This window comes from Nomascus leucogenys, chromosome X (genome assembly GCF_006542625.1).
Source record: "Nomascus leucogenys isolate Asia chromosome X, Asia_NLE_v1, whole genome shotgun sequence".
In the NCBI taxonomy this organism is placed as follows: Eukaryota; Metazoa; Chordata; class Mammalia; order Primates; family Hylobatidae; genus Nomascus; species Nomascus leucogenys.
The window spans coordinates 37,890,689-37,913,286 of NC_044406.1; the positions used below are offsets into that span (position 1 = coordinate 37,890,689).

The 22,598-nt window shown below is 44.2% G+C and overlaps 1 protein-coding gene across 2 annotated transcripts in view; it reads left to right on the forward strand.

The window, feature by feature from the left end:
- The window catches only part of FAM120C (family with sequence similarity 120C), a 106,179-nt gene that overhangs the window by 77,903 nt on the left and 5,678 nt on the right, over positions 1-22,598 (forward strand). The window contains exons 11-15 of one of the 2 annotated variants that reach the window (XM_030806907.1): positions 9,132-9,246; positions 12,914-13,123; positions 14,970-15,171; positions 19,466-19,604; positions 20,880-20,937. In XM_030806907.1, the coding sequence (XP_030662767.1) occupies positions 9,132-9,246; positions 12,914-13,123; positions 14,970-15,171; positions 19,466-19,604; positions 20,880-20,937 (724 nt within the window). The remainder of the gene's footprint in view (positions 1-9,131; positions 9,247-12,913; positions 13,124-14,969; positions 15,172-19,465; positions 19,605-20,879; positions 20,938-22,598) is intronic. The other variant, XM_030806908.1, reaches the window with a different exon arrangement.

Here is a 22,598-nt window from a genome sequence, read left to right on the forward strand (position 1 = left end):
AAAGAACATATGCAAATGTCAGCCGGGCGCTGTGGCTTACACCTGTAATCCCAGCACTTTGGGAGGCTGAGGAGGGCAGATCACAAGGTCAGGAGTTCAAGACCAGCCTGACCAACATAGTGAAACCCTGTCTCTACTAAAAATACAAAAATTAGCCGGGCGTGGTGCGTGCCTGTAATCCCAGCTACTCAGGAGGCTGAGGCAGGAGAATCACTTGAACCCAGGAAGGGGAGATTGCAGTGAGCTGAGATCGCACCACTGCAGTTCAGCCTGGGTGGCAGAGCGAGACTCTGTCTCAAAAAAAAGAACATATACAAATGTCCAATAAGCACATGAAAAAATGATCATCAGAGAAATGCAAATCATAACGACAGTGAGAAACCAGTTAGCACCCATTCAGGTGCTATAATCAAAAAGACAAGGGATCAGGGGTGGGAGATTTAAAAAGAAGACATCCAGCAAGTGTTGAAAAGGATGTGGAGAAATTGGAACCCTCATACATTGCTGATGGGAACATCAAATGAAGACACATGTCCACACAAAACCATGTTCACAAATGTTCATGTAGAATTATTCATAATAGGCCGGGCACGGTGGCTTATGCCTGTAATCCCAGCACTTTGGGAGGCCGAGGTGGGTGGATCACCTGAGGTCAGGAGTTTGAGACCAGCCTGGCCAACATGGTGAAACCCCGTCTCTACTAAAAATACAGAATTAGCCAGGCATGGTGGCGCATGCCTGTAATCTCAGCTACTTGGGACGCTGAGGCAGGAGAATTGCTTGAACCCAGGAGGCAGAGGTTGCAGTGAGCCAAGACCACATCACTGCACTCCAGCCTGGGCAACAAGAATGAAACTCCATCTCAAAAAAAAAAAAAGTAGTATAAAAAAATAGGCCGGGCGCAGTGGCTCATGCCTGTAATCCCAGCACTTTGGGAGGCTGAGGCGGGCGGATCATGAGGTCAGGAGATCGAGACCATCCTGGCTAACACAGTCAAACCCCGTCTCTACTAAAAATACAAAAAAAAAATTAGCCGGGCGTGGTAGCGGGCGCCTGTAGTCCCAGCTATTCGGGAGGCTGAGGCAGGAGAATGGCGTGAACCTGGGAGGTGGAGCTTGCAGTGAGCCGAGATCGTGCCACTGCACTCCAGCCTGGGCGACAGAGCGAGAGTCCGTCTCAAAATAAATAAATAAATAAATAAATAAATAAATAAATAAATAAATATAAAGACTGAGTCCTCCTTCAAAAAAGAAGATATAAAAAGGAGAAGATCAGTAACTGTGACTGTATCTATGTCCCCAAATACATAAAATTAAAAAGACTAAACGGGGAAATATTTGCAACAGTTAGGACACTGTTAATATTCACAATATATGAAGACTTAGATATCAGAATAGGTATCTAAGATAGCACAGATGGGTAAATGACAGTCTCTTCAGACTCATTTGCTTAGAAGAAACAGAAGCCATTCTAGCTCTCTCGCTTTTCCTCTCTTTTTTTTATTTTCTGGTAGAGATGGAGTCTTGCTACTCCTGGCCTCTGCCTCACAAAGTGTTGGGATTATAGGCATGAACCATCATGCCCAGCCCACTCTAGCTATCTTACTGTAAAGGTATAACAGGTAGTCTCCTAGTCATCCAAGGACAAGAAAAGTAGTATACACAGGGAATGGTCCTGGAAAGGCAGGAACAGAGACTGCCCACTCTCTCATGGGCCTGCATAGGTAGCTCTTCTTTCTGCATATGTTTTATAAAGTCACTGCCTCACTTAGCTCAAATTCTGAAGACTCTGATTGGCAAGCCATGAATTGTTTGACTTGGATCAGGTATCCATTCCTTGTCCAAATAGCTGTCATTGTTATAAAAATGGGACTTTATGTTATCTGAGAAGGGGCATAGACAGAACAGGCAAATTAATATGTCTGTGATAGACATAGATCAGTCATAGAAGTAAATAAGTGCTTGGGAAATATATGCAACCTCATCCTTGGCAATCAAAGAAATTTAAATAACGAGAGACTTATTTTCTGCCCATTAAATCATCAGTGATTAACGGTGACAATCAATGCTGACACACTGCTGGGATAGGATGTAAATTGGGTCTGGTCTGGAAAACAATTTTGCTGTATGTATTAAAGACCTTCAGAATGAATATAACCTATGACCCAATAATTCCACTTCTAGGATTGTATCCTAAGGGAATGAATAATCAGAGATAAAGGCAAGATTTAATATGTGAATATCTTTGTAGTATTATTTATAATAAAAGAAAATATATGAATAGTAATTTACAGGAATGTTTAAGCTAACTGATATACCCACATGCTGAACATGCAGTCATTAATCATGTTTTTGAAAAGTATTTAATGAACAAAAAGTTCTCATAGTATAATGTCAAGTGAAAAAAGCAAGATATTATATTCTTTATATAGTATGAAAGAGAAAAAGTTGAGAATTCAGATGCTAGGAATAAAGAAGCCACTCATAGCAATCTTAACAGTGCTTATATCTAAATGGTAAGATTACAAATTATTTCATTTTTTTATTTTTTATTTTTTTGAGACAGAGTCTCACTCTGTGGCCCAGTCTGGAGTGCAGTGGCATGATCTCAGCTTACTGCAACCTCCGCCTCCTGGGCTCAAGCAATTCTCTCACCTCAGCCTCTCGACTAGCTGGGACTACAGGCGCATGCCACCACACCTGGCTAATTTTTGTATTTTTAGTAGAGACGGGGTTTCACCATGTTGGTCATGCTGGCCTCAAACTCCTGACCTCAAGTGATCCACCTTCCTCAGCCTCCTAAAGTGCTGGGATTACAGGCGTGAGCCACCACACCTGGCCTTATTATTAATATATTTTTTCTTGTATTTAGCCAACTCACACCATATTTTTTACATTTTCTGAATGAGAATGAACTTAAACTTTTGTAATATACTTATATAGAATAAAATTGTAAATGTTATTTAAAATTAAAAAATGCGGCCTGGCACAGTGGCTCATGCCTGTAATCCCACCACTTTGGGAGGCCAAGGCAGGCAGATCGCCTGAAGTCAGGAGTTCGAGACCAGCCTGACCAACATGGTAAAACCCCATCTCTTCTAAAAATATAAAATAAGCCAGGCATGGTGGTGCATGCTGTAATCCCAGCTACTTGGGAGGCTGAGGCAGGAGAATTGCTTGAACTCGGGAGGCAGAGGTTGCAGTGAGCCCAGATCGTGCCATTGCACTCCAGCCTGGGCAACAAGAGTGAAACTCCATCTCAAAAAACAAACCAGAAAAAAGATGTGGGCTGGGAGCAGTGGCTCACGCCTGTAATACCAACACTTTGGGAGGCCGAGGCAGGCGGATCACTTGAGCTGAGGAGTTTAAGAGCAACCTGGGCAACATGATGAAACTCTGACTCTAATAAAAAATACAAAAATTAGCCAGGTATGGTGACACGAGCCTGTAGTCCCAGCTGCTCAGGAGGCCGAGGTGGGAGGATCACCTGAGCCTGGGAGATCAATACTGCAGTGACCCATGATCACACCACTGCCCTGAGCCTGTCTCCAAAAAAAAAAAAAAAAGATGTGGAGTAAAAGGGAGCTACCAAGTATTAAAGCACATTTAAAATTTAAGTCACTATGGTGCTGCCATGAGAAATAGACATAGAATAAATAGGATAGGAACAGATTTTCATATGTATGAGAATGTAATATATGATAAAAGGAGAACTTTACCAAATTGTAAAGGAAGGATTATACCATAATTCGTTCAGTTACAAATGGTAACTAAAAGCACCTGCTGTGCCAGGCACTACGCTGAGTGCTGTTTTGGTTTTGCGGGGGTTTTTTGTTTTGTTTTGTTTTTGAGACAAGTTCTTGCTCTGTCGCTCAGGCTGGACTGCAGTGGTGGAATCTCTGCTCACTGCAGCCTTGACCTCCTGGGCTCAAGCAATTCTGTCTCCCACCTCAGCCTTCTGAGTAGCTGGGACCACAGGCATGAGCCATGACTAATTTTTTTTTTTTTTTTTTTTTTTTTTGATATGGAGTCTTGCTCTGTCACCCAGGCTGGAGTGCAGTGGCACAATCTCGGCTCACTGCAACCTCCGCCTCCTGGGTTCAAGCCATTCTCCTGCCCTCCTGCCTCAACCTCCCCAGTAGCTGGGATTACAGGCACACACCACCATGCCCAGCTAATTTTTGTATTTTTAATAGAGACGGGGTTTCACCATGTTGGCCAGGCTGGTCTTGAACTCCTGACCTTGTGATCCACCCGCCTGGGCCTCCCAAAGTTCTGCGATTACAGGTTTGAGCCACTGTGCCTGGCCACCACGACTAATTTTTGATAATTTTTTGTAGAGATGGGGTTCTCTACAAAAAGACTAGCCCAGGCTAGTCTTAGTACTTTTATGTGCTTTTTCTCCTTTACTTATTACAACCTTTTGAGATGTAGGTGTTGCCATCCTCATTCTAAAGATTAGCAAACTAAATCCTCTAGAGGTCCAGGGGATTTAGTTCCCCAGAGTCACATAGAAAAGGAGTAGTGGATTTTAATGGTTTTAGGTCTAACATTTAAGTCTTTAATCCATCTTGAATTAATTTTTGTATAAGGTGTAAGGAAGGGACCCAGTTTCAGCTTTCTACATATGGCTAGCCAGTTTTCCCAGCACCATTTATTAAATAGGGAATCCTTTCCCCAATTTCTTGTTTTTCTCAGGTTCGTCAAAGATCAGATAGTTGTAGATATGTGGCATTATTTCTGAGGGCTCTGTTCTGTTCCATTGATCTATGTCTCTGTTGTGGTACCAGCAAGAAAACCTAGGCAATACCATTCAGGACATAGGCGTGGGCAAGGACTTCATGTCTAAAATACCAAAAGCAATGGCAACAAAAGCCAAAATTGACAAATGGGATCTAATTAAACTAAAGAGCTTCTGCACAGCAAAAGAAAGTACCATCAGAGTGAACAGACAACCTACAGAATGGGAGAAAATGTTTGCAACCTACTCATCTGACAAAGGGCTAATATCCAGAATCTACAATGAACTCAAACAAATTTACAAGAAAAAAACAAACAACCCCATCAAAAAGTGGGCGAAGGACATGAACAGACACTTCTCAAAAGAAGACATTTATGCAGCCAAAAAACATATGAAAAAATGCTCATCATCACTGGCCATCAGAGAAATGCAAGTCAAAACCACAGTGAGATACCATCTCACACCAGTTAGAATGGCCATCATTAAAAAGTCAGGAAACAACAGGTGCTGGAGAGGATGTGGAGAAATAGGAACACTTTTACACTGTTGGTGGGACTGGAAACTAGTTCAACCATTGTGGAAGTCAGTGTGGCGATTCCTCAGGGATCTAGAACTAGAAATACCATTTGACCCAGCCATCCCATTACTGGGTATATATCCAAAGGACTATAAATCATGCTGCTATAAAGACACATGCACACGTATGTTTATTGTGGCACTATTCACAATAGCAAAGAGTTGGAACCAACCCAAATGTCCAACAACGATAGACTGGATTAAGAAAATGTGGCACGTATACACCATGGAATACTATGCAGCCATAAAAAAGGATGAGTTCATGTCCTTTGTAGGGACATGGATGAAGCTGGAAACCATCATTCTCAGGAAACTATCGCAAGGACAAAAAACCAAACACCGCATGTTCTCACTCATAGGTGGGAACTGAACAATGAGAACTCATGGACACAGGAAGGGGAACATCACACTCCGGGGACTGTTGTGGGGTGGGGGGAGGGGGGAGGGACAGCATTAGGAGATATACCTAATGCTAAATGATGAGTTAATGGGTGCAGCAAAACAACATGGCACATGGATACATTGTGCACATGTACCCTAAAACCTAAAGTATAATAAAAAAAAAAAAAAGAAAAGGAGTAGTGGAGGCCAGGTGCGGTGGCTCATGCCTGTAATGCCAGCACTTTGGGAGGCCGAGGTGGGCAGATCACGAGGTCAGAAGATTGAGACCATCCTGGCTAACACGGTGAAACCCCGTCTGTACTAAAAATACAAAAAATTAGCCAGGCGTGGTGGCAGGCACCTATATATGTCCCAGCTACTCGGGAGGCTGAGGCAGGAGAATGGTGTGAACCCAGGAGGCGGAGCTTGCCGTGAGCCGAGATCGTGCCACTGCACTCCATCCTGGGCGACAGAGCGAGACTCCGTCTCAAAAAAAAAAAAAGAGGCTGGGCGCGGTGGCCCACGCTTGTAATCCCAGCACTTTGGGAGGCCGAGGCGGGCGGATCACGAGGTCAGGAGATCGAGACCACGGTGAAACCCCGTCTCTACTAAAAATACAAAAAAATTAGCCGGGCGTGGTGGCGGGCGCCTGTAGTCCCAGCTACTCGGAGTGGCTGAGGCAGGAGAATGGCGTGAACCCGGGAGGCGGAGCTTGCAGTGAGCCGAGATCGCGCCACTGCACTCCAGCCTGGGCGACAGAGCGAGACTCCATCTCAAAAAAAAAAAAAGAAAAGGGGTCATGGAACCTAGGATGTCAGTCTCCAAGTTTGCATTCTTTGCCACGACATACTTTGTAGCTAAAGTTCTTAGCAAGGTATCTAGAATATCAGAGGCATTTAGTAAATGTTATTCTTATGTATAACTTACAGTTTGCTGCATATATTAAAGCTTGTATGTAATATTTGTAGTAATGTAACTACTAATAGCAATAATAAAGCTGTCATTAAAATTCAGGAAATTCCTTGGGAATAAGTAATACTGTTATTTTCCAGGGAAAATCCCCAGTGGAATCATGTAATTCCAAAAATTGCACATGATGAAGCATCAGTAAATATTGGTTGATTTAATAATTATTTCCTGCTGCCCCATTTCTGAGCCTCTCACTCCTCTGACTCATTAGACCCTACATTCTGTCTCATAATTCATTCAAAAATAGTTGAATAGTAGTGCAGGCCCAAAGATGGAGCTAGCATTTCCTTATAAATATCCTGACATTGACTTATTTGTTCAGCAAACATCTATTAAGCATCCACTCTGGCATGTACTCTATTAAGGTTAGAGAGACATTTAAAATTGCAAATTAACATTAAAGTATAAACCAAACCAAACGAAAAGTTCCAATCCCTAGGAAATTAAATGTTCCCTCCTCTGTGGAGCCTTCTCTAGATTCTCCAAGGTAAATTTAGTCACTGACTCAGAGCACCCAGAACAATCTGTTCAACTTCTAAAATCACACCCCTTGCATTGTGTTAGTCTTTCTGTGAGTTCGCTGTTCTCCCACACTTGACTCCTTCAGGAGCTCCTTTAGGTCAGTTTTTCTTGCACAGTGGTTCAGGATATGACTGGTACAATTCTGCTTTGAAGGATTTTTGTTGAGTTTTGTCTTGTTTTGTTTTTGGCTTGGCATGACCTGATTAATGCATCAGTCGCTCTTCCAATAAATATTTATTAATACGTATTCTATGCCATGTATTTGGCTAGATAGTTCATAATAAATAAAGGATAATAAACAAACACAAGCAAAGGCAAACAGGCAAGGTCCTAGACCTCATGGGAACTGACATGGGCACTTGAAAAGAATGTGTTTTCTTTGTATTAAGTCAGTCAAGTATTTAAACCTTATTTATTGTACTATTCAAATCTGTGAATTTAAATGTATTTTAGGTATGTTTTACATATTATAGCTTAATAGTGGTATATTAAAATTTCCCACTGTAATTGCATTTGCATTCATTTTCTTCTATTTTTGCTTTACATTTTGCCAATGAAATATGGAAAGGTTAAAAATGAAAGAATGGGCAAAGGTAAATCAAGGAACTATAAATCCAAAAAAAGAAACAATATTAATAACCTGAGCCAGTCATTATCAAACCAGTCCTTCTGACAATCCTAGTGTCTTCCTACAATTTCAGGATGAAGATCCAAATTCCTTAATCCTGTTTTTGAGTCTCTGTTCTCTGGTCTACTTTTCTTTTTTATTTCCCCCACACACATACTTTCTTCTTCGTCTTCGTCGTCTCCTCCTCCTCCTCCTCCCCCTCCCACCCCCCACCCCGACTCTGTCGCCCAGGCTAGAATGCAGTGGCATAATCTCAGCTCACTGTAACCCTCGCCTCCCAGGTTTAAGCGATTGTCCTGCCTCAGCCTCCTGAGTAGCTGGGATTACAGGTGCCCGCCACCACACCTGGCTAATTTTTTTTATTTTTAGTAGAGATGGGGTTTCACCACATTGGCCAGGCTGGCTCAAACTCCTGGCCTCAAGTGATCTGCCCGTCTCAGCCTCCCAAAGTGCTAGGATTAGAGGCATGAGCCACCGCACCCAGCCGTCTTTTCATTTTTTTTCTTTAGTAACCCTATTTAATCCTCACAACCACCCTGTAAAAAGAGCAGGGCAACTTTTATTATCCCCATTTGGTAGATGAGGAAATGCAAGGCTCAGAAAGGTTAAATAATTTGTCCATAGCTATCAACTAGTAGGTGGAAGAACCAACACTCAAATTCAGATCTTCTCTCTTCAAAATTCATACTCTTTCTGTTAAAACGTTCTGGGCTTTTATGTGAACTTCACTTATCCTGGGCCATGTCTTAGGTATCATGATATGGTTCATAACTACACTTTCCACCACCTGAAGCCCTCAGTGTTCCTCAGGCTGCCGCCAATCTGGCCTACTTCCTAATCTCGCCTCCTGTCACTCCAAACATGCTTAGCTTCAGCAATTGGAAGCTGGTGCATTGTGCTGAACCACACCTTCAGGCCTTCACACATCATATTCTTCGCTCAACCTGGAACATCCTTTCCCCACCTTTTGTCTCACTAAATTCTACAGGCCCTTTGAAACTGAACTCTTGCTGACTTTTCTCAGGATACTCTCACCTTTACAGTCATGGCCCTCTTCTATGCTCTCATAGCAAGCACTCTGCATTCTTCCATCTTGGTACATAACACACTTTCCTGTCATTGTCAATGTACATGATTCTTTTCCTCTACCACCCAGACTGGAAGTAACAAAAGCAGAGATTCTTCTTCCTTCATTCAGTTAGTATTGCCAAAATCTAGCCAAGTACTGGCTCATGATATGTTCTTAGCTTAATAAGTTTTTGTGACATGAATAAGTGAGCTTTTGTGGCCTAATAACAGTGCTTTTATTTTCTAGGTACATGGTTCAGTGGCCTGGTGGCCGAATCCTGCATCGCCATGAGCTAGACACCTTCCTTGCACAGGCAGTGTCTACCCAGCTTTATGAACCAGATCGACTCCAAGAACTCAAGGTGATTTCATGTACCCTCATTTAAGTTCTTTCTTTTATGATCTTATATAGCACTACTTTAGGTCCTTTTTTTTTTTTTCCTGAAGCTGAGGAAAATAGTAAGTTCTGCAGGTAACTGTTTGATTTACTTTAACCAAATATTTATATCTATGAATAAAGCCAAGAGGTGCCTGCTACGCTACTCTCATACTGATAAATGAAAATGGACAGAAAAGATGGATATTACGCAAGGAAAATAAATCTTGGCCCATAGGCCATGGCAAGGTTTCTGACTCTTACAAGATTACACTATAGGGGACATATCCTAGTGTCTCCTGCTTGTGTCTATTTACTCAGACACACCTCCTTTTAGTGATATGTATTGAGTATTAAGTAGAAGTATAGGAAAGCATAAGGAAGAAAATAAACCCACCCACTGAAGGCAGTAGAGCACAGCAGTATAGAGGGGAGGCTCTCAAGCCAGGCTGCCTTGGGTTTGAATCCTGGCTTCATTACCTCCTAGCTGTGTGACCTTGGGCAGGTTACTTAATCTCTCTAGCTTCAGTTTCCTTACTTGTACAATTGTATATTAGTCTATTTTGTGTTGCTATAAAAGAATACCTGAAACTAGGTAATTTATAAAGAAAAGAGGTTTACTGAGCCCATTGTTCTGAAAACTACAAAAACCATGGTGCCAGCATCTACTCAGCTTCTGGTCAGGGTCTCAGGAAGCTTCTACTCATGATAGAAGGTGAGGGGAATAAGACAAGAGGAGCCAGTGTGTCACATGGTGAGAGAGGGCACGTAAGAGAGAAGGGCAGCAGTGCTGTAATCCCAGAACTTTGGGAGGCTGAGATGGGCAGATCACGAGGTCAGGAGTTTGAGACCACCCTGGCCAACATGGTGAAACCCTGTCTCTACTAAAAATACAAAAATTAGCTGGGCGTGATGGTGGGGCGCCTGTAATCCCAGCTACTCGGGAGGCTGAGGCAGGAGAATTGTTCGAACCCGGGAGGCGGAGATTGCAGTGAGCTGAGATTGCACCATTGCACTCCAGCCTGAGCAACAAGAGTGAAACTCTGTCTCAAAAAAAAAAAAAAAAAAAAAAAAGAAGGGCAAGGTGCTGGGCTCTTTCTAACAGTCAGTTCTTGCATGAACTAATAGAGTGAAAACTCGCTCATTACCACAGGGAGGGTACCAAGCCATTCATAAGGGATCTGCCCCCATGACCCAGACACCTCCCACTAGGTTCAATCTACAACATTGGGGATCACATTTTAACATGCAATTTGGAGGGGTCACATATCCAACTATGTCAGTTTGTGAGGATACTGTGTAAAGTAATCCATGTAAAACCCCTAGAACAGTGTCTCACTTTTTTTTTTTTTTGGAGATGGAGTTTTGCTCTTGCTGCCTAGGCTGGAGTGCAGTGGCATAATCTCGGCTCACCACAACCTCCGCCTCCCGGGTTCAAGCGGTTCTGTCTCAGCCTCCCAAGTAGCTGGGTTTACAGGCATGCACCACCACGCTTGGTTAATTTTGTATTTTTAGTAGAGACGGGGTTTCTCTGTTGGTCGGGCTGGTCTCGAATTCCTCACCTCAGGTGATCCGCCCACCTTGACCTCCCAAAGTGCTGGGATTACAGGCGTGAGCCACCATGCCCAGCCAGTGTTTCACATATTTTATATACACAATACTCAATAAATGTAGCCATTAATGCAGAACATCTCTCCCTTGACTTTAGTAACCTTGTTCCTTTGAGCACCCAAGGTAAACTAGACGATCAAGTTCAATAAGACTTGCAAAATCTTAAGTGAGGTCAACTAAGGAAAGATGAGACAGACTCAGACAACCAGTTAGTGCTTGTCTTTTGCCGTAAATGTAGTATTGCTTGTCCTAGAATAACTGCTCGTGCTAAACCACACCTAGGAGGGGACCAGCAAACACTTCCCCTTTTCCTGTTAAAGCTGTCTTCTAACACAGTGGCTTGAGGTAACCACTGTGGGAATTTTGAGGTTTTTTTCCAGTCTTCTGTCATACATTTTTTACATAGTTGAAGTAGTATTTATGTAATTATATATTGTAGCTTTTTTCCATTTCACATAGCACATATTTTCTGTCTTAAAAATTTTAATAAATAATATTTTATCATAGGGATGTATCATTTACTTGTTATAATATTGGCGACTTAGGTTGTTTTCAGTTTTCCTCTGTTATGTGTTGTCTTACTCCATTTAGAGTTGCTGTAAAGGAATACCTGAAGCGGGGTAATTGGTAAAGAAAAGAGGTTTTTTTGGAGACAGAGTCTCACTCTGTCAGGCTGGAGTGCAGTGGCATAATCTCAGCTCACTGCAACCTCCACCTCCAGGGTTCAAGCGATTCTCCTGCCTCAGCCTCTTGAGTAGCTGGGATTACAGGCACATGCCACCATCCCTGCCAGATTTTTGTATTTTTAGTAGAAACGGGGTTTTGCCATGTTGGCCAGGCTGGTCTCAAACTCCTGACCTCAAGTGATCCACCTACCTCAGCCTCCCAAAATACTGGGATTACAGGAAGGAGCCACTGTGCCCGGCCAAGAAAAGAATTTTCTTTGGTTCACAGTTTTTCAGGCCGTACAAGAAACATGGTGCTGGTATCTGCAAGTTTGATTTCTTTTTTTTTTTTTTTTTTTTTTTGACACGGAGTCTCCCTCAGTCGCCCAGGCTGGAGTACAGTGGTGTGACCTCGGCTCACTGCAAGCTCTGCCTCCTGGGTTCATGCCATTCTCCTGCCTCAGCCTCCCGAGTAGCTGAGACTACAGGCGCGCGCCACTACTCCCGGCTAATTTTTTTTGTATTTTTAATAGAGACGGGGTTTCACCGTGTTAGCCTGGATGGTCTCGATCTCCTGACCTTGTGATCCGCCCACCTCGGCCTCCCAAAGTGCTGGGATTACAGGCGTGAGCCACCGTGCCTGGCCTACAAGTTTAATTTCTAACTCAACAAATGTGAACATTTTCAGGGTTCTTCATACATATTACTTAATTGTAATATATATTTCTTTCTTTTTTTTTTTTTTTTTTGAGATGGAGTCTTGCTCTGTTGCCCAGGCTGGAGTGCAGTGGTACAATCTCGGCTCACTGCAACCTTCACCTCCCAGGTTCAAGTGATGCTCCCACCTCAGCCTCCCAAGTAGCTGGAACTACAGGCACCCACCACCATGCCTGGCTAATTTTTGTATTTTTAGTAGAGACGGGGTTTCACCACGTTGGCCAGGCTGGTCTCGAACTCCTGACCTCAGGTGATCTGTCTGCCTTGGCCTCCCGAAGTGCTGGGATTACAGGGATGAGCCACTGCACCTGGCCATGTAATATACATTTCTTACCAGCTTTATATGATTGTCCATTTATTTCACTGCATCAGCAGCAGCAGCATTGAGTGTTCTTTCAGCCTTTACTTTCTAAATTTTTTTCTAATTTGACAGGTGAAAAAAAAAATGTCTCAGGTTGGTGTCTTTAATGTTGTAATAAGTACCTTTCAAATCATCTTAGGGGAAAGACATGGATAGAAGCTGCTTATGCACTGAGATGTCTACATTGAATGACAGCATGTTCAAATTTAACTGGAAGAATCAGCATGACAGGAATAAGAGTAAATGTTACCAAGAATAGTAGTTTCTTAATAGTAATATTTCATCTATGGTGGTTTCAGATTGAGAAACTGGATGCCCGAGGGATCCAGCTTGCTGCCCTCTTCATGAGTGGAGTCGACACAGCTCTGTTTGCTAATGATGCCTGTGGCCAGCCAGTCCCTTGGGAGCATTGCTGTCCATGGATTTACTTTGATGGCAAGCTGTTCCAGAGCAAGCTAATTAAAGCAGGCCGAGAGCGAGTATCTCTGGTTGAGCTCTGTGATGGCCAGGTACCAGCATGTCAGGCTGCTAAGGACTAGCTCTGATCTCCTGTGGGAGTGAACGGGCAGGGAGGGGAAAGTAACAGAGATATTGGAGAGGGATGGGGTGGAAGCAGGAGAATGTGTCTCACTTTAACCTGACTCAGTCAACAGTGGTCCCAAAGGCCCATAGTCTGATATGTACATGTTGTAAAATTTTATGTTGGAAAGTTTTTTTTAATGAGCTTAAAGTTTTCATATCCTTTTTCTTACTCTGAGTATTTCTTATCCATGGAATATTCAGATATACTATATACCTTCCCTCCAACTCAGTATTTCATTTCTCTTATTTACAAAAACTTGTCTGTCTCTTTTGCAAGCAATTTTTTTTTTTTTGTAAAGGAACTGTGTTTGGAAACAGAAGAGGGTAGTAAAGTTGATGGTAGAGTAGAAGCAGAGGATTTTTTTTTTTTTGAGATGGAGTCTTGCTCTGTCACCAGGCTGGAGTGCAGTGGCGTGATCTCGGCTCACTGCAACCTCCGCCTCCCAGGTTCACGCGATTCTCCTGCCTCAGCCTCCCAGGTAGCTGGGACTACAGGCATGCACTACCAGGCCCAGCTATTTTTTGTGTTTTGAGTAGAAATGGGATTTCACCATGTTGGTCAGGATGGTCTCGATCTCTTGACCTTGTGATCCACCTGCCTCGGCCTCCCAAAGGGATTTTTTTTAATGAAACATTGGGAAAGATGAGGGGAGGCAAGGGAAAGGAAACCTTACTTAACTCCTTTATCCATTTTGGTGGGGAAAGAGCTGAGGGACTAGAGCAGGGGTTGGGAGACTACCCAGCACACCTCCTGTTTTTTGTCACTATCCATAGTTTTTTGTGCTATCCATAGTGCTACAAACCACCTGTTTTTTGTAATACAGACCACCCTCTGTTTTTGTAAATAAAATGTTATTGGAACATAGCCACATTCATTCATCCACATACCATCTATGACTGCTTTCTTCTTTTTTTTTTTTTTTTTTTTTTCTTTTTGAGACAGATTCTGGCTCTGTCGCCCAGGCTGGAGTGCAGTGGCGTGATGTCAGCTCACTGCAACCTCTGCCTCCCAGGTTCAAGTGATTCTCCTGTCTCACCCTCCCAAGTAGCTGGGACTACAGGCACATGCCACCATGCCTGGCTAATTTTTTGTATATTTAGTAAAGATGGGGTTTCATCACATTGGTCAGGCTGGTCTCGAACTCCTGACCTCAGGTGATCCACCTGCCTGGCCTCCCAAATTGCTGGGACTACAGGCGTGAGCCACCACACCTGGCCTATGACTGCTTTCATGTTACAGTAGCCGAGTGGAATAATTGTGACAGAGACAATATGGCCTACAAAGCCTAAAATATTTACTATCTGACCCTTTTCAGAAGAAGTTTGCAGACCTTTGTACTAGAGGTATCAGGATCTCCAATCTTGGATATGGGGGAGAAGGTTAAAAGGCTTTTTATTTGTCAGATTTTTATTCTTTCTTTTATCTAATTCTGTTACATCTCCCTTAGAAAGTGACCCAACCCAATGCCGGCCATGTAATAGACCATCAGTAATTCTTATTGTTAAATTTGTCTTCCTTGACCTAGTCAATGTACATCACAAGCCCTGAGTCAGAACTCATATGATGGTAGTGTGATGTCATGTAAAGAGTCGGGGCTTTGGTGCCAGACAGGCTTCCTGAGTGTGTAGCTTTGAGCCCTTTAACGACAGGCCTCAGTTCACTTAATGGGAATAGAATTGTGAGACTGTACCTAGAGTGCTCCATGCTGGGCCTAAAACATGGGACAAGTTCGAAAAATGGCAGCTGCTATTATTACTCTTCCTCATTTGAAGGCTGACCTGGCAACCAAAGTGGAAAAGATGAGACAGAGCATCCTTGAAGGAGTCAACATGAATCATCCACCGCCTTCTGCTCTACTTCCGTCACCTACTTTTGTGCCTCCCATGGTGCCCTCTCTCTACCCTGTTTCACTTTATTCCCGAGCTATGGGCTCCATGCCACTTCCCCCTCAAGGGAGGAGCCGGGGATTTGCAGGTCAGTACCTAAGAATGAGGTATTTACCATCCTCAATTTATGTCATAATAATCTATCCAGTCATTATTGTCAATAACAGGATCAACAGTTTCACATATATCTTATCTCACTGACTTTTTTTTTTTTTTAGACGGAGTTTCACTCTTGTCGCCCAGGCTGGAGTGCAATGGTGTGATCTTGGCTCACTGCAACCTCTGCCTCCTGGGTTCAAGTGATTCTCCTGCCTCAGTCTCCTGAGTAGCTGAGATTACAGGCATGTGCCACCACACCTGGCTAATTTTGTATTTTCAGTAGAGATGGGGTTTCACTGTGTTGGTCAGGCTGGTCTCGAACTCCTGACCTCAGGTGATCCACCCGCCTCAGCTTCCCAAAGTGCTGGGATTACAGGCGTGAGCCACAGCGCCTGGCCTCATCTCATTTATATTCTGTGCTATGTAGTTTGAAGAGCAGCTTATATCCATTTTGACTTCTAAGACCATTCTTCATAGAGGTCGTTGGTCCCCAGGGATTTGACTCTCACCAGCCAACCTCATGAAGTGACTGATGTGGAAACCAGAACCCACTTTATTACTTTAGAGAACCGTAAGTCATATGGACTGGCTCTTCCTGGTTACTGTTTGTTCATTCCTTCCATATAGGCAGTGCACACAGGAGCTTGCAGGAAGATCAGTGAGAGTAAAAGGCCAGTGCTGGTAGGCAACAGTAGCTTGATGTATCCATTTCCACTCTGGGAATATACTTGACACATTTCCCTTCCTTCAGCTCCAGAAGCGTGGACAGAAATATGTCACCATCCATGCCACCAGAGGATTGCAGTTTAGTGAGGAAAACACACACACACACACACACACACATACACACAAACATATGTATAAATTATGGTGGCACTTGAGCTACAATTTAACGATGAATACACAATCATGCCTAGGTTGCTCAGATACTGATCCTGATAATTCAGACAACCTGTCCCATGGTGAAACAAGATTTTTTTTTTTTTGAGGCAGGGTCTCCCTCTGTCCACAGCCCGGCTAATTTTTGTATTTTTAGTAGAGACGGGGTTTTACCATATTCGTCAGGCTGGTCTCGAACTCCCATCCTCAGATGATCTGCCTGCCTTGGCCTCCCAAAGTGCTGGGATTACAGGCATGAGCTACGGCACCTGGCAGTGAAACAGGATATTTTAGTGGAGACATTTTAGCATAAAATAGCAAGATTCTGTGATTGGGTCAGAGTGTCATTGCTGTGGTTGAAGGGGTTTGTTATCTATTGCTCCTCCCTTTAAAAGTAATAAAGCTGGAAGTTGAAGTTAGTTTTTTAGGGTGACAAAATTCAGTATGGGTGGTTAGCTCAAGGCTGGGCTTAGATGAACAGTGTGAAAGTCTGCTCTGGTAACTCCCTGTTCAGTCAGATCATGATCAAGTCTTAAAAACCAGGGAGCCAGCCAGTCCATCCCTTTCAGATGACTTTACAGATCCTTTCTCCGTTCTTTATGTGTTGATTTTATTTTGTAAGTCTCAAAAGACAGCCTTAATTTAAGCCAGGTTCTCGGAAGGTCACCACTGCCCTACCTACCAGTGATGCTTAGTCTCCAGTTACTGGTGGTTCACAAGGAGCCTCTTGCCTCCTGAAAGCCCACAGTAGGATCCTCAAATGCAAGTCTTTCCCGTCCCTCTTAAAAGTAACTAGCACTCTAGGCAGGGAGCAGTGGCTCATACCTGTAATCCAGCACGTTGGGAGGCCAAGGTGGGCAGATCACTTAAGGTCAGGAGTTCCAGACAAGCCTGGCCAACGTGGTGAAACCCTGTCTCTACAAAAAATATAAAAATTAGCCGGGCATGGTGGCGGGCACCTGTCTGTAATCCCAGCTACTCGGGAGACTGAGACACAATAATTACTTGAACCCGGGAGGTGGATTGCAGTGAGCCAAGATCGCGCCACTGCACTCCAGCCTAGGAGACATGGTGAGGCTCTGTCTCAAACAAACAAACAAAAAGGTAACTAGCACTCTAGTTCCTTGGACTCTCAAGTCTTATAAAGTCTTATATAAATGAAGGACTCGTGTGTGTGTGTGTGTGTGTGTGGATACAGGGTCTCATTCTGTCCCCCAGGCTGGAGTGCAGTGGTGCGATCACGGCTTACTGCAGCCTCGACTTGCTGGGCTCAAGTGATTCACTCACCTCTGCCCCCTGAATAGCTGGAACTATAAGCACGCACCAACATGCCTGACTAATATTTTGGTTTTTTTTTTTTTTTTTTTTTTTTTTTTTTTTTTTTTTTTGTGTGTGTGTGTGTGTGTGTGTATGTGTGTGTGGAGATGGGGTCTCGCTATGTTGCCCTGGCTGGTCTTGAACTGGGCTTAAGCGATCCTGCCTGCCTTGGCTTCCCAAAGTGCTGGGATTACAGGTGTGAGCCACCATGCCTGGCCTAGATGAAGTACTTTTTACTAACAACCTGCTAAATGAGTTAAGGGTTCATTTGGTTTCTTGTCATAAACTAAAATTAAAGGCCTAGTAGAACTCCATATTCTATGAAGGCTTATTTTTGTGCTAAATTACAAAACCCACTGTGCTTGTGACTTGGTTCTGGTTTTCAATTGTTGCTGTTCTTGCTTTTTTTTTTTTTTCTTTTGAGATGGAATCTCGCTCTGTTACCCAGGCTGGAATGCAGTGATGCGATCTCCACTCACCTCCACCTCTCGGGTTCAATCAATTCTCCTGACTCGGCCTCCTGAGTAACTGGGACTACAAGCATGCATGTGCCACCACACCTAGCTAATTTTTTTGTATTTTTAGTAGAGATGGGATTTCACCATGTTGGTCAGGCTGGTCTTGAACTCCTGACCTCAAATGATCCACCTGCCTTGCCTCCCAAAGTGCTGGGATAACAGGTGTGAGCCACCATGCCCGGCCTATTCTTGCTTTTTAATTACAAATTACTGTTAGTTTAGTGTCATTATTTTCAGTTTAGTTTGGTTGTTTGGCTAATTCTACAATCTGTAATGATGTACATTTGTATCAAAAGTAGTTTAGGACCGGGCACGGTGGCTCACACCTGTAATCCCAGCACTTTGAGAGCCCAAGACGTGTGGATCACTTGAGGTCAGGAGTTCGAGACCAGCCTGGCCAATATGGTGAACCCCTGTCTCTACTAAAAATACAAACGTTAGCTGGGCGTGGTGGCATGCGCCTGTAGTCCCAGCTACTCAGGAGGCTGAGGCAGGAGAATCACTTGAACTGGGAAGTGGGGGTTGCAGTGAGCCGAGATTGCACCATTGCGCTCCAGCCTGGGTGTCACAGTGAGACTCTGTGTCAAAAAAACAACAAAAAAAGTAGTTTAGGCTTGTAATTTTCCAATAACTAGATGTTAAGACATTCATTCTCTCAACAAATACTGAATGCTTACTATATGCTAGGCTCTGTGATTAAAAAATGAATCACCTGCACCATACTTGCTAAGGTAGATGTGTACAGATCTCCGGCCCTCCTCACTAAATGTGCTTCCATCATGACACCTTTCTGTTATCACAGAATCTTCTTTTTTTTTTTTTCTTGAGACAGAGTCTTGCTCCATCCCCCAGGCTGGAGTGCAGTGGCGTGAACTTGGCTCACTGCAACCTCCACCTCCCGGGTTCAAGCGATTCTCCTGCTACAGCTTCCTGGGTAGCAGGGACTACAGGCACAGACCACCACGCCCAGCTAATTTTTGTATTTTTAGTAGAGACAAGGTTTCCCCCTGTTGCCCAGGTTGGTCTCGAACTCCTGACCTCAGGTGATCCACCTGCCTCAGCCTCCCAAAGTGCTGGGATTACAGGCATGAGCCACCGTGCCCTGCTACAGAGTCTTTTTATCAGAGAGAAATGGAAAAAAGAGTAGGTGGTGGGTTGTAGGATCTTTTGTCCACCTCTTATCCTGCCTTCTACTTGCAATTCTTTTTTCTTCTTCTTTTTTTTTTTTTTTTTTTTTTTTTTTTTTTTTTTTTTCCGAGACAGAATCTCACTCTGTCACCCAGGCTGGAGTGCAGTGACGCAGTCTCAGCTCACTGCAACCTCCACCTCCTGGGTTCAAGTGATTCTCGTGCCTCTGCCTCCCGAGTGGCTGGGATTGCAGGTGCACACCACGATGCCTGGCTAATTGTTTGTATTTTTAGTAGAGACAGGTTTTCACCATGTTGGCTAGGCTGGCTCTGGAACTCCTGACTTCAAGTAATCCGCCCGACTCAGCCTCCCAAAGTTTTGGGATTACAGGCGTGAGCCACCACACCTGGCCCATTACCACCATTCTTTCTATCTTGCCAGGTCTGCATCCAATCCCACCCCAAGGAGGAAAACTGGAGATTGCTGGAATGGTTGTGGGCCAATGGGCTGGCAGCAGATCTTCCAGGGGCCGAGGATCCTTCGGCATGCAAGTGGTTTCTGTCGGTGGGCCAGGAAAGGGGTATGTATCCAAATAGGTTGATATGAGCTAGTCCCCTTGGGAAAATGCCTAGGTATTAAATCCTTCTATTAAGGCAAGAAGTACTAACTAACTTTACTTTTTTTTTTCTTTTTTTCTTTCTTTCTCTTTTTGAGATGGGGTCTCACTTTGTTGCCCAGGCTGGAGTGCAGTGGCATGATCTCGGCTTCCTGCAGCCTCCTCTGCCTCCCAGGTTCAAGTGATCCTCCTGCCTCAGCTTCCCAAGTAGCTGGGACCACAGATGTGCATCACCATGACTGGCTAATTTTTCATATTTTTGGTAGAACTGGGGTTTTGCCATGTTGCCCAGGCTGGTCTCAAACTCCTGGGCTCAAACAATCCTCCCATCTTGGCTTTCCAAAGTGCTGGGATTACAGGTATGAGCCACCATGCCTGACCAACTTTCCTTTTTTTTTTTTTTTTTTTTTTCTTGAGATGGAGTTTCGCTCTTGTTTCCCAGGTCAAAGTGCAATGGTGTGGTCTTGGCGCACTGCAACCTCCACCTCCAGGGTTCAAGCAATTCTCCTGCCTCAGCCTCCCAAGTAGCTGGGATTACAGGCGCCCACCACCATGCCAGGCTAATTTTTGTATTTTAGTAGAGATGGGGTTTCACTGTGTTGGCCAGGCTGGTCTCAAACTCCTGACCTCAGGTGGTACGCCCACCTCAGCCTCCCAAAGTGCTGGGATTACAGGTGTGAGCCACCGCGCCTGGCCCAACTTTCCATTTTTTTTTTAGTATGATTATACTTTAAGTTTTAGGGTACATGTGCACAATGTGCAGGTTTGTTACATATGTATCCATGTGCCATGTTGGTTTGCTGCACCCATTAACTCGTCATTTAGCATTAGATATATCTCCTAATGCTGTCCCTCCCCCGTTCCCCCACCCCACAATAGTCCCCGGTGTGTGATGTTCCCCTTCCTGTGTCCATGTGTTCTCATTGTTCAATTCCCACCTATGAGTGAGAACAACTTTCCATTTTTTAAAGTCAGTTTTCAGTTTAGTTCAGCAAATAAATAATAAATTGCCCTGCCTTAATGAAAGAGTTTTTGCCCTAGAGGAGGACATGGGATACAGAATAATTCAGTTCAGTAGAATATAGGAATGACCAAAATAGATGTTCAGTAGTAACACTGAGAAGGGGCATCTGACTGAAGAGGGTCAAACTTCCAAGGGGAGACGAATAGTTAACCAAGTGAAAAGGGGCATGTGGGCTTTATGTTTCTCATGATCACTTTTTCTCTCACTTGCTAAAGGCATGGAAAAGAACAGACTGGTAGAGGATCCAAGGGACACAAAAAAGGAAATAAGCAAGTAAGTATGTTTTTTGAGATTATTTAGCTTCTGTTTGATGCCTTTTGCCTTTTCAGCTAAACTACAAGAGATCACATCAGGCATGGAAACCTGAGCTGCTTAGGGGAGCTTCCCAACTCCTCCAGGCATTTGATTTCATTCTAGTGGTATAGTGAGGGTTAGCCTGCCTCAAGCTTTTCCCACAGGGCTGCAGAGTCTTACCCTTTTCCGAGTGAGGCCATAAGACAGAAACCAGGTACTGTGTCCTAAAGACCTACCCCTAGTATACTATGTGCAGCATGCAGCCAGAAAGGGGCCAGAGTGATGCTAACAGTGAGACTGCCCATAGCCTGCCTGAGCTTCTGAGGGGCCACCAGATATGCTTAAAAAATTGGACTTTTTTGCCTTTGCTGAATATATGTGGCAGAAGCATTACCATTCTGCTTTTTTTTTTTTTTTTTTTTTGAGACGGAGTTTCGTTCCTGTTGCCCAGGCCAGAGTGCAATTGCACGATCTCGGCTCACCACAACCTCCACCTCCCGGGTTCAAGCAATTCTCCTGCCTCAGCCTCCTGAGTAGCTGGGATTATAGGCATGCACCACCACGCCCAGCTAATTTTGTATTTTTAGTAGAGATGGGGTTTCTCCATGTTAGTCAGGCTGCTCTCGAACTCCCAACCTCAGGCAATCCACTCGCCTCAGCCTCCCGAAGTGCTGGGATCACAGGCATTAGCCACCGCACCTGGCCTGCTTATTCTTAATGACTCAGAAATGTCTTGAACCTTCTCTCTTCTCTCTCTCTCTCTCTCTCTCGACAGGGTCTCACTCTGTCACTCAGGCAGGCTGGAGTGCGGTGGCACAATCACAGCTCACTGCAGCCTCTACCTCCTTGCCTCACACAATCCTCGCAGCTCCGTCTCTCAAGTAGCTGGGACTACAGGTGTGCGCCACCACACCCTGCTAAGTTTTTCTTTTTCTTTTTTTTTTTTTTTTTTTGAGATGAGTCTCACTCTGCTATCCAGGCTGGAGTGCAGTGGCACAATCTTGGCTCACTGCGAGCTCCGCCTCCCGGGTTCACGCCATTCTCCTGCCTCAACCTCCCAAGTAGCTGGGACTACAGGCACCCGCCACCACGCCTGGCTGATTTTTTGTGTGTTTTTAGTAGAGACGGGGTTTCACCGTGTTAGCCAGGATGGTCTCGATCTCCTGACCTCGTGATCCGCCTGCCTTGGCCTCCCAAAGTTTTTCTATTTTTTTTTTTTTTGTAGAGACAGGGTCTTACTTTGTTGCCCCAGGCTGGCCTCAAAGTCCTGGGCTCAAGTGATCCTCCAGCCTCTTAAAGTGCTGGGATTATAGGTGTGAGCCACTGCACCCGGCCTTTAAACTTTCTTCTAATCCATGCCTTGAATTATATCACAGTTCCCACTGGTCCTCATTAGGTATGCCCCACCCCACCCAAATACAAACTAGGAGGACCTATTCTTGTAGTGACCCAAAATATTGTAGTAGACTCAAACTGCGGGGCTTCTTATAGTATAGCAGCTACCATTTCTTGAGTACCTACTTTCTACCAAGCCCCCTCTAGACATTCTACATGTAGTCTTTAATCGTGGGCAATTTTGTCATCAGTTCTCAATCCTAAATCTATTCTGTATACAGCCAGCCCTCACTGCATCCATGTTA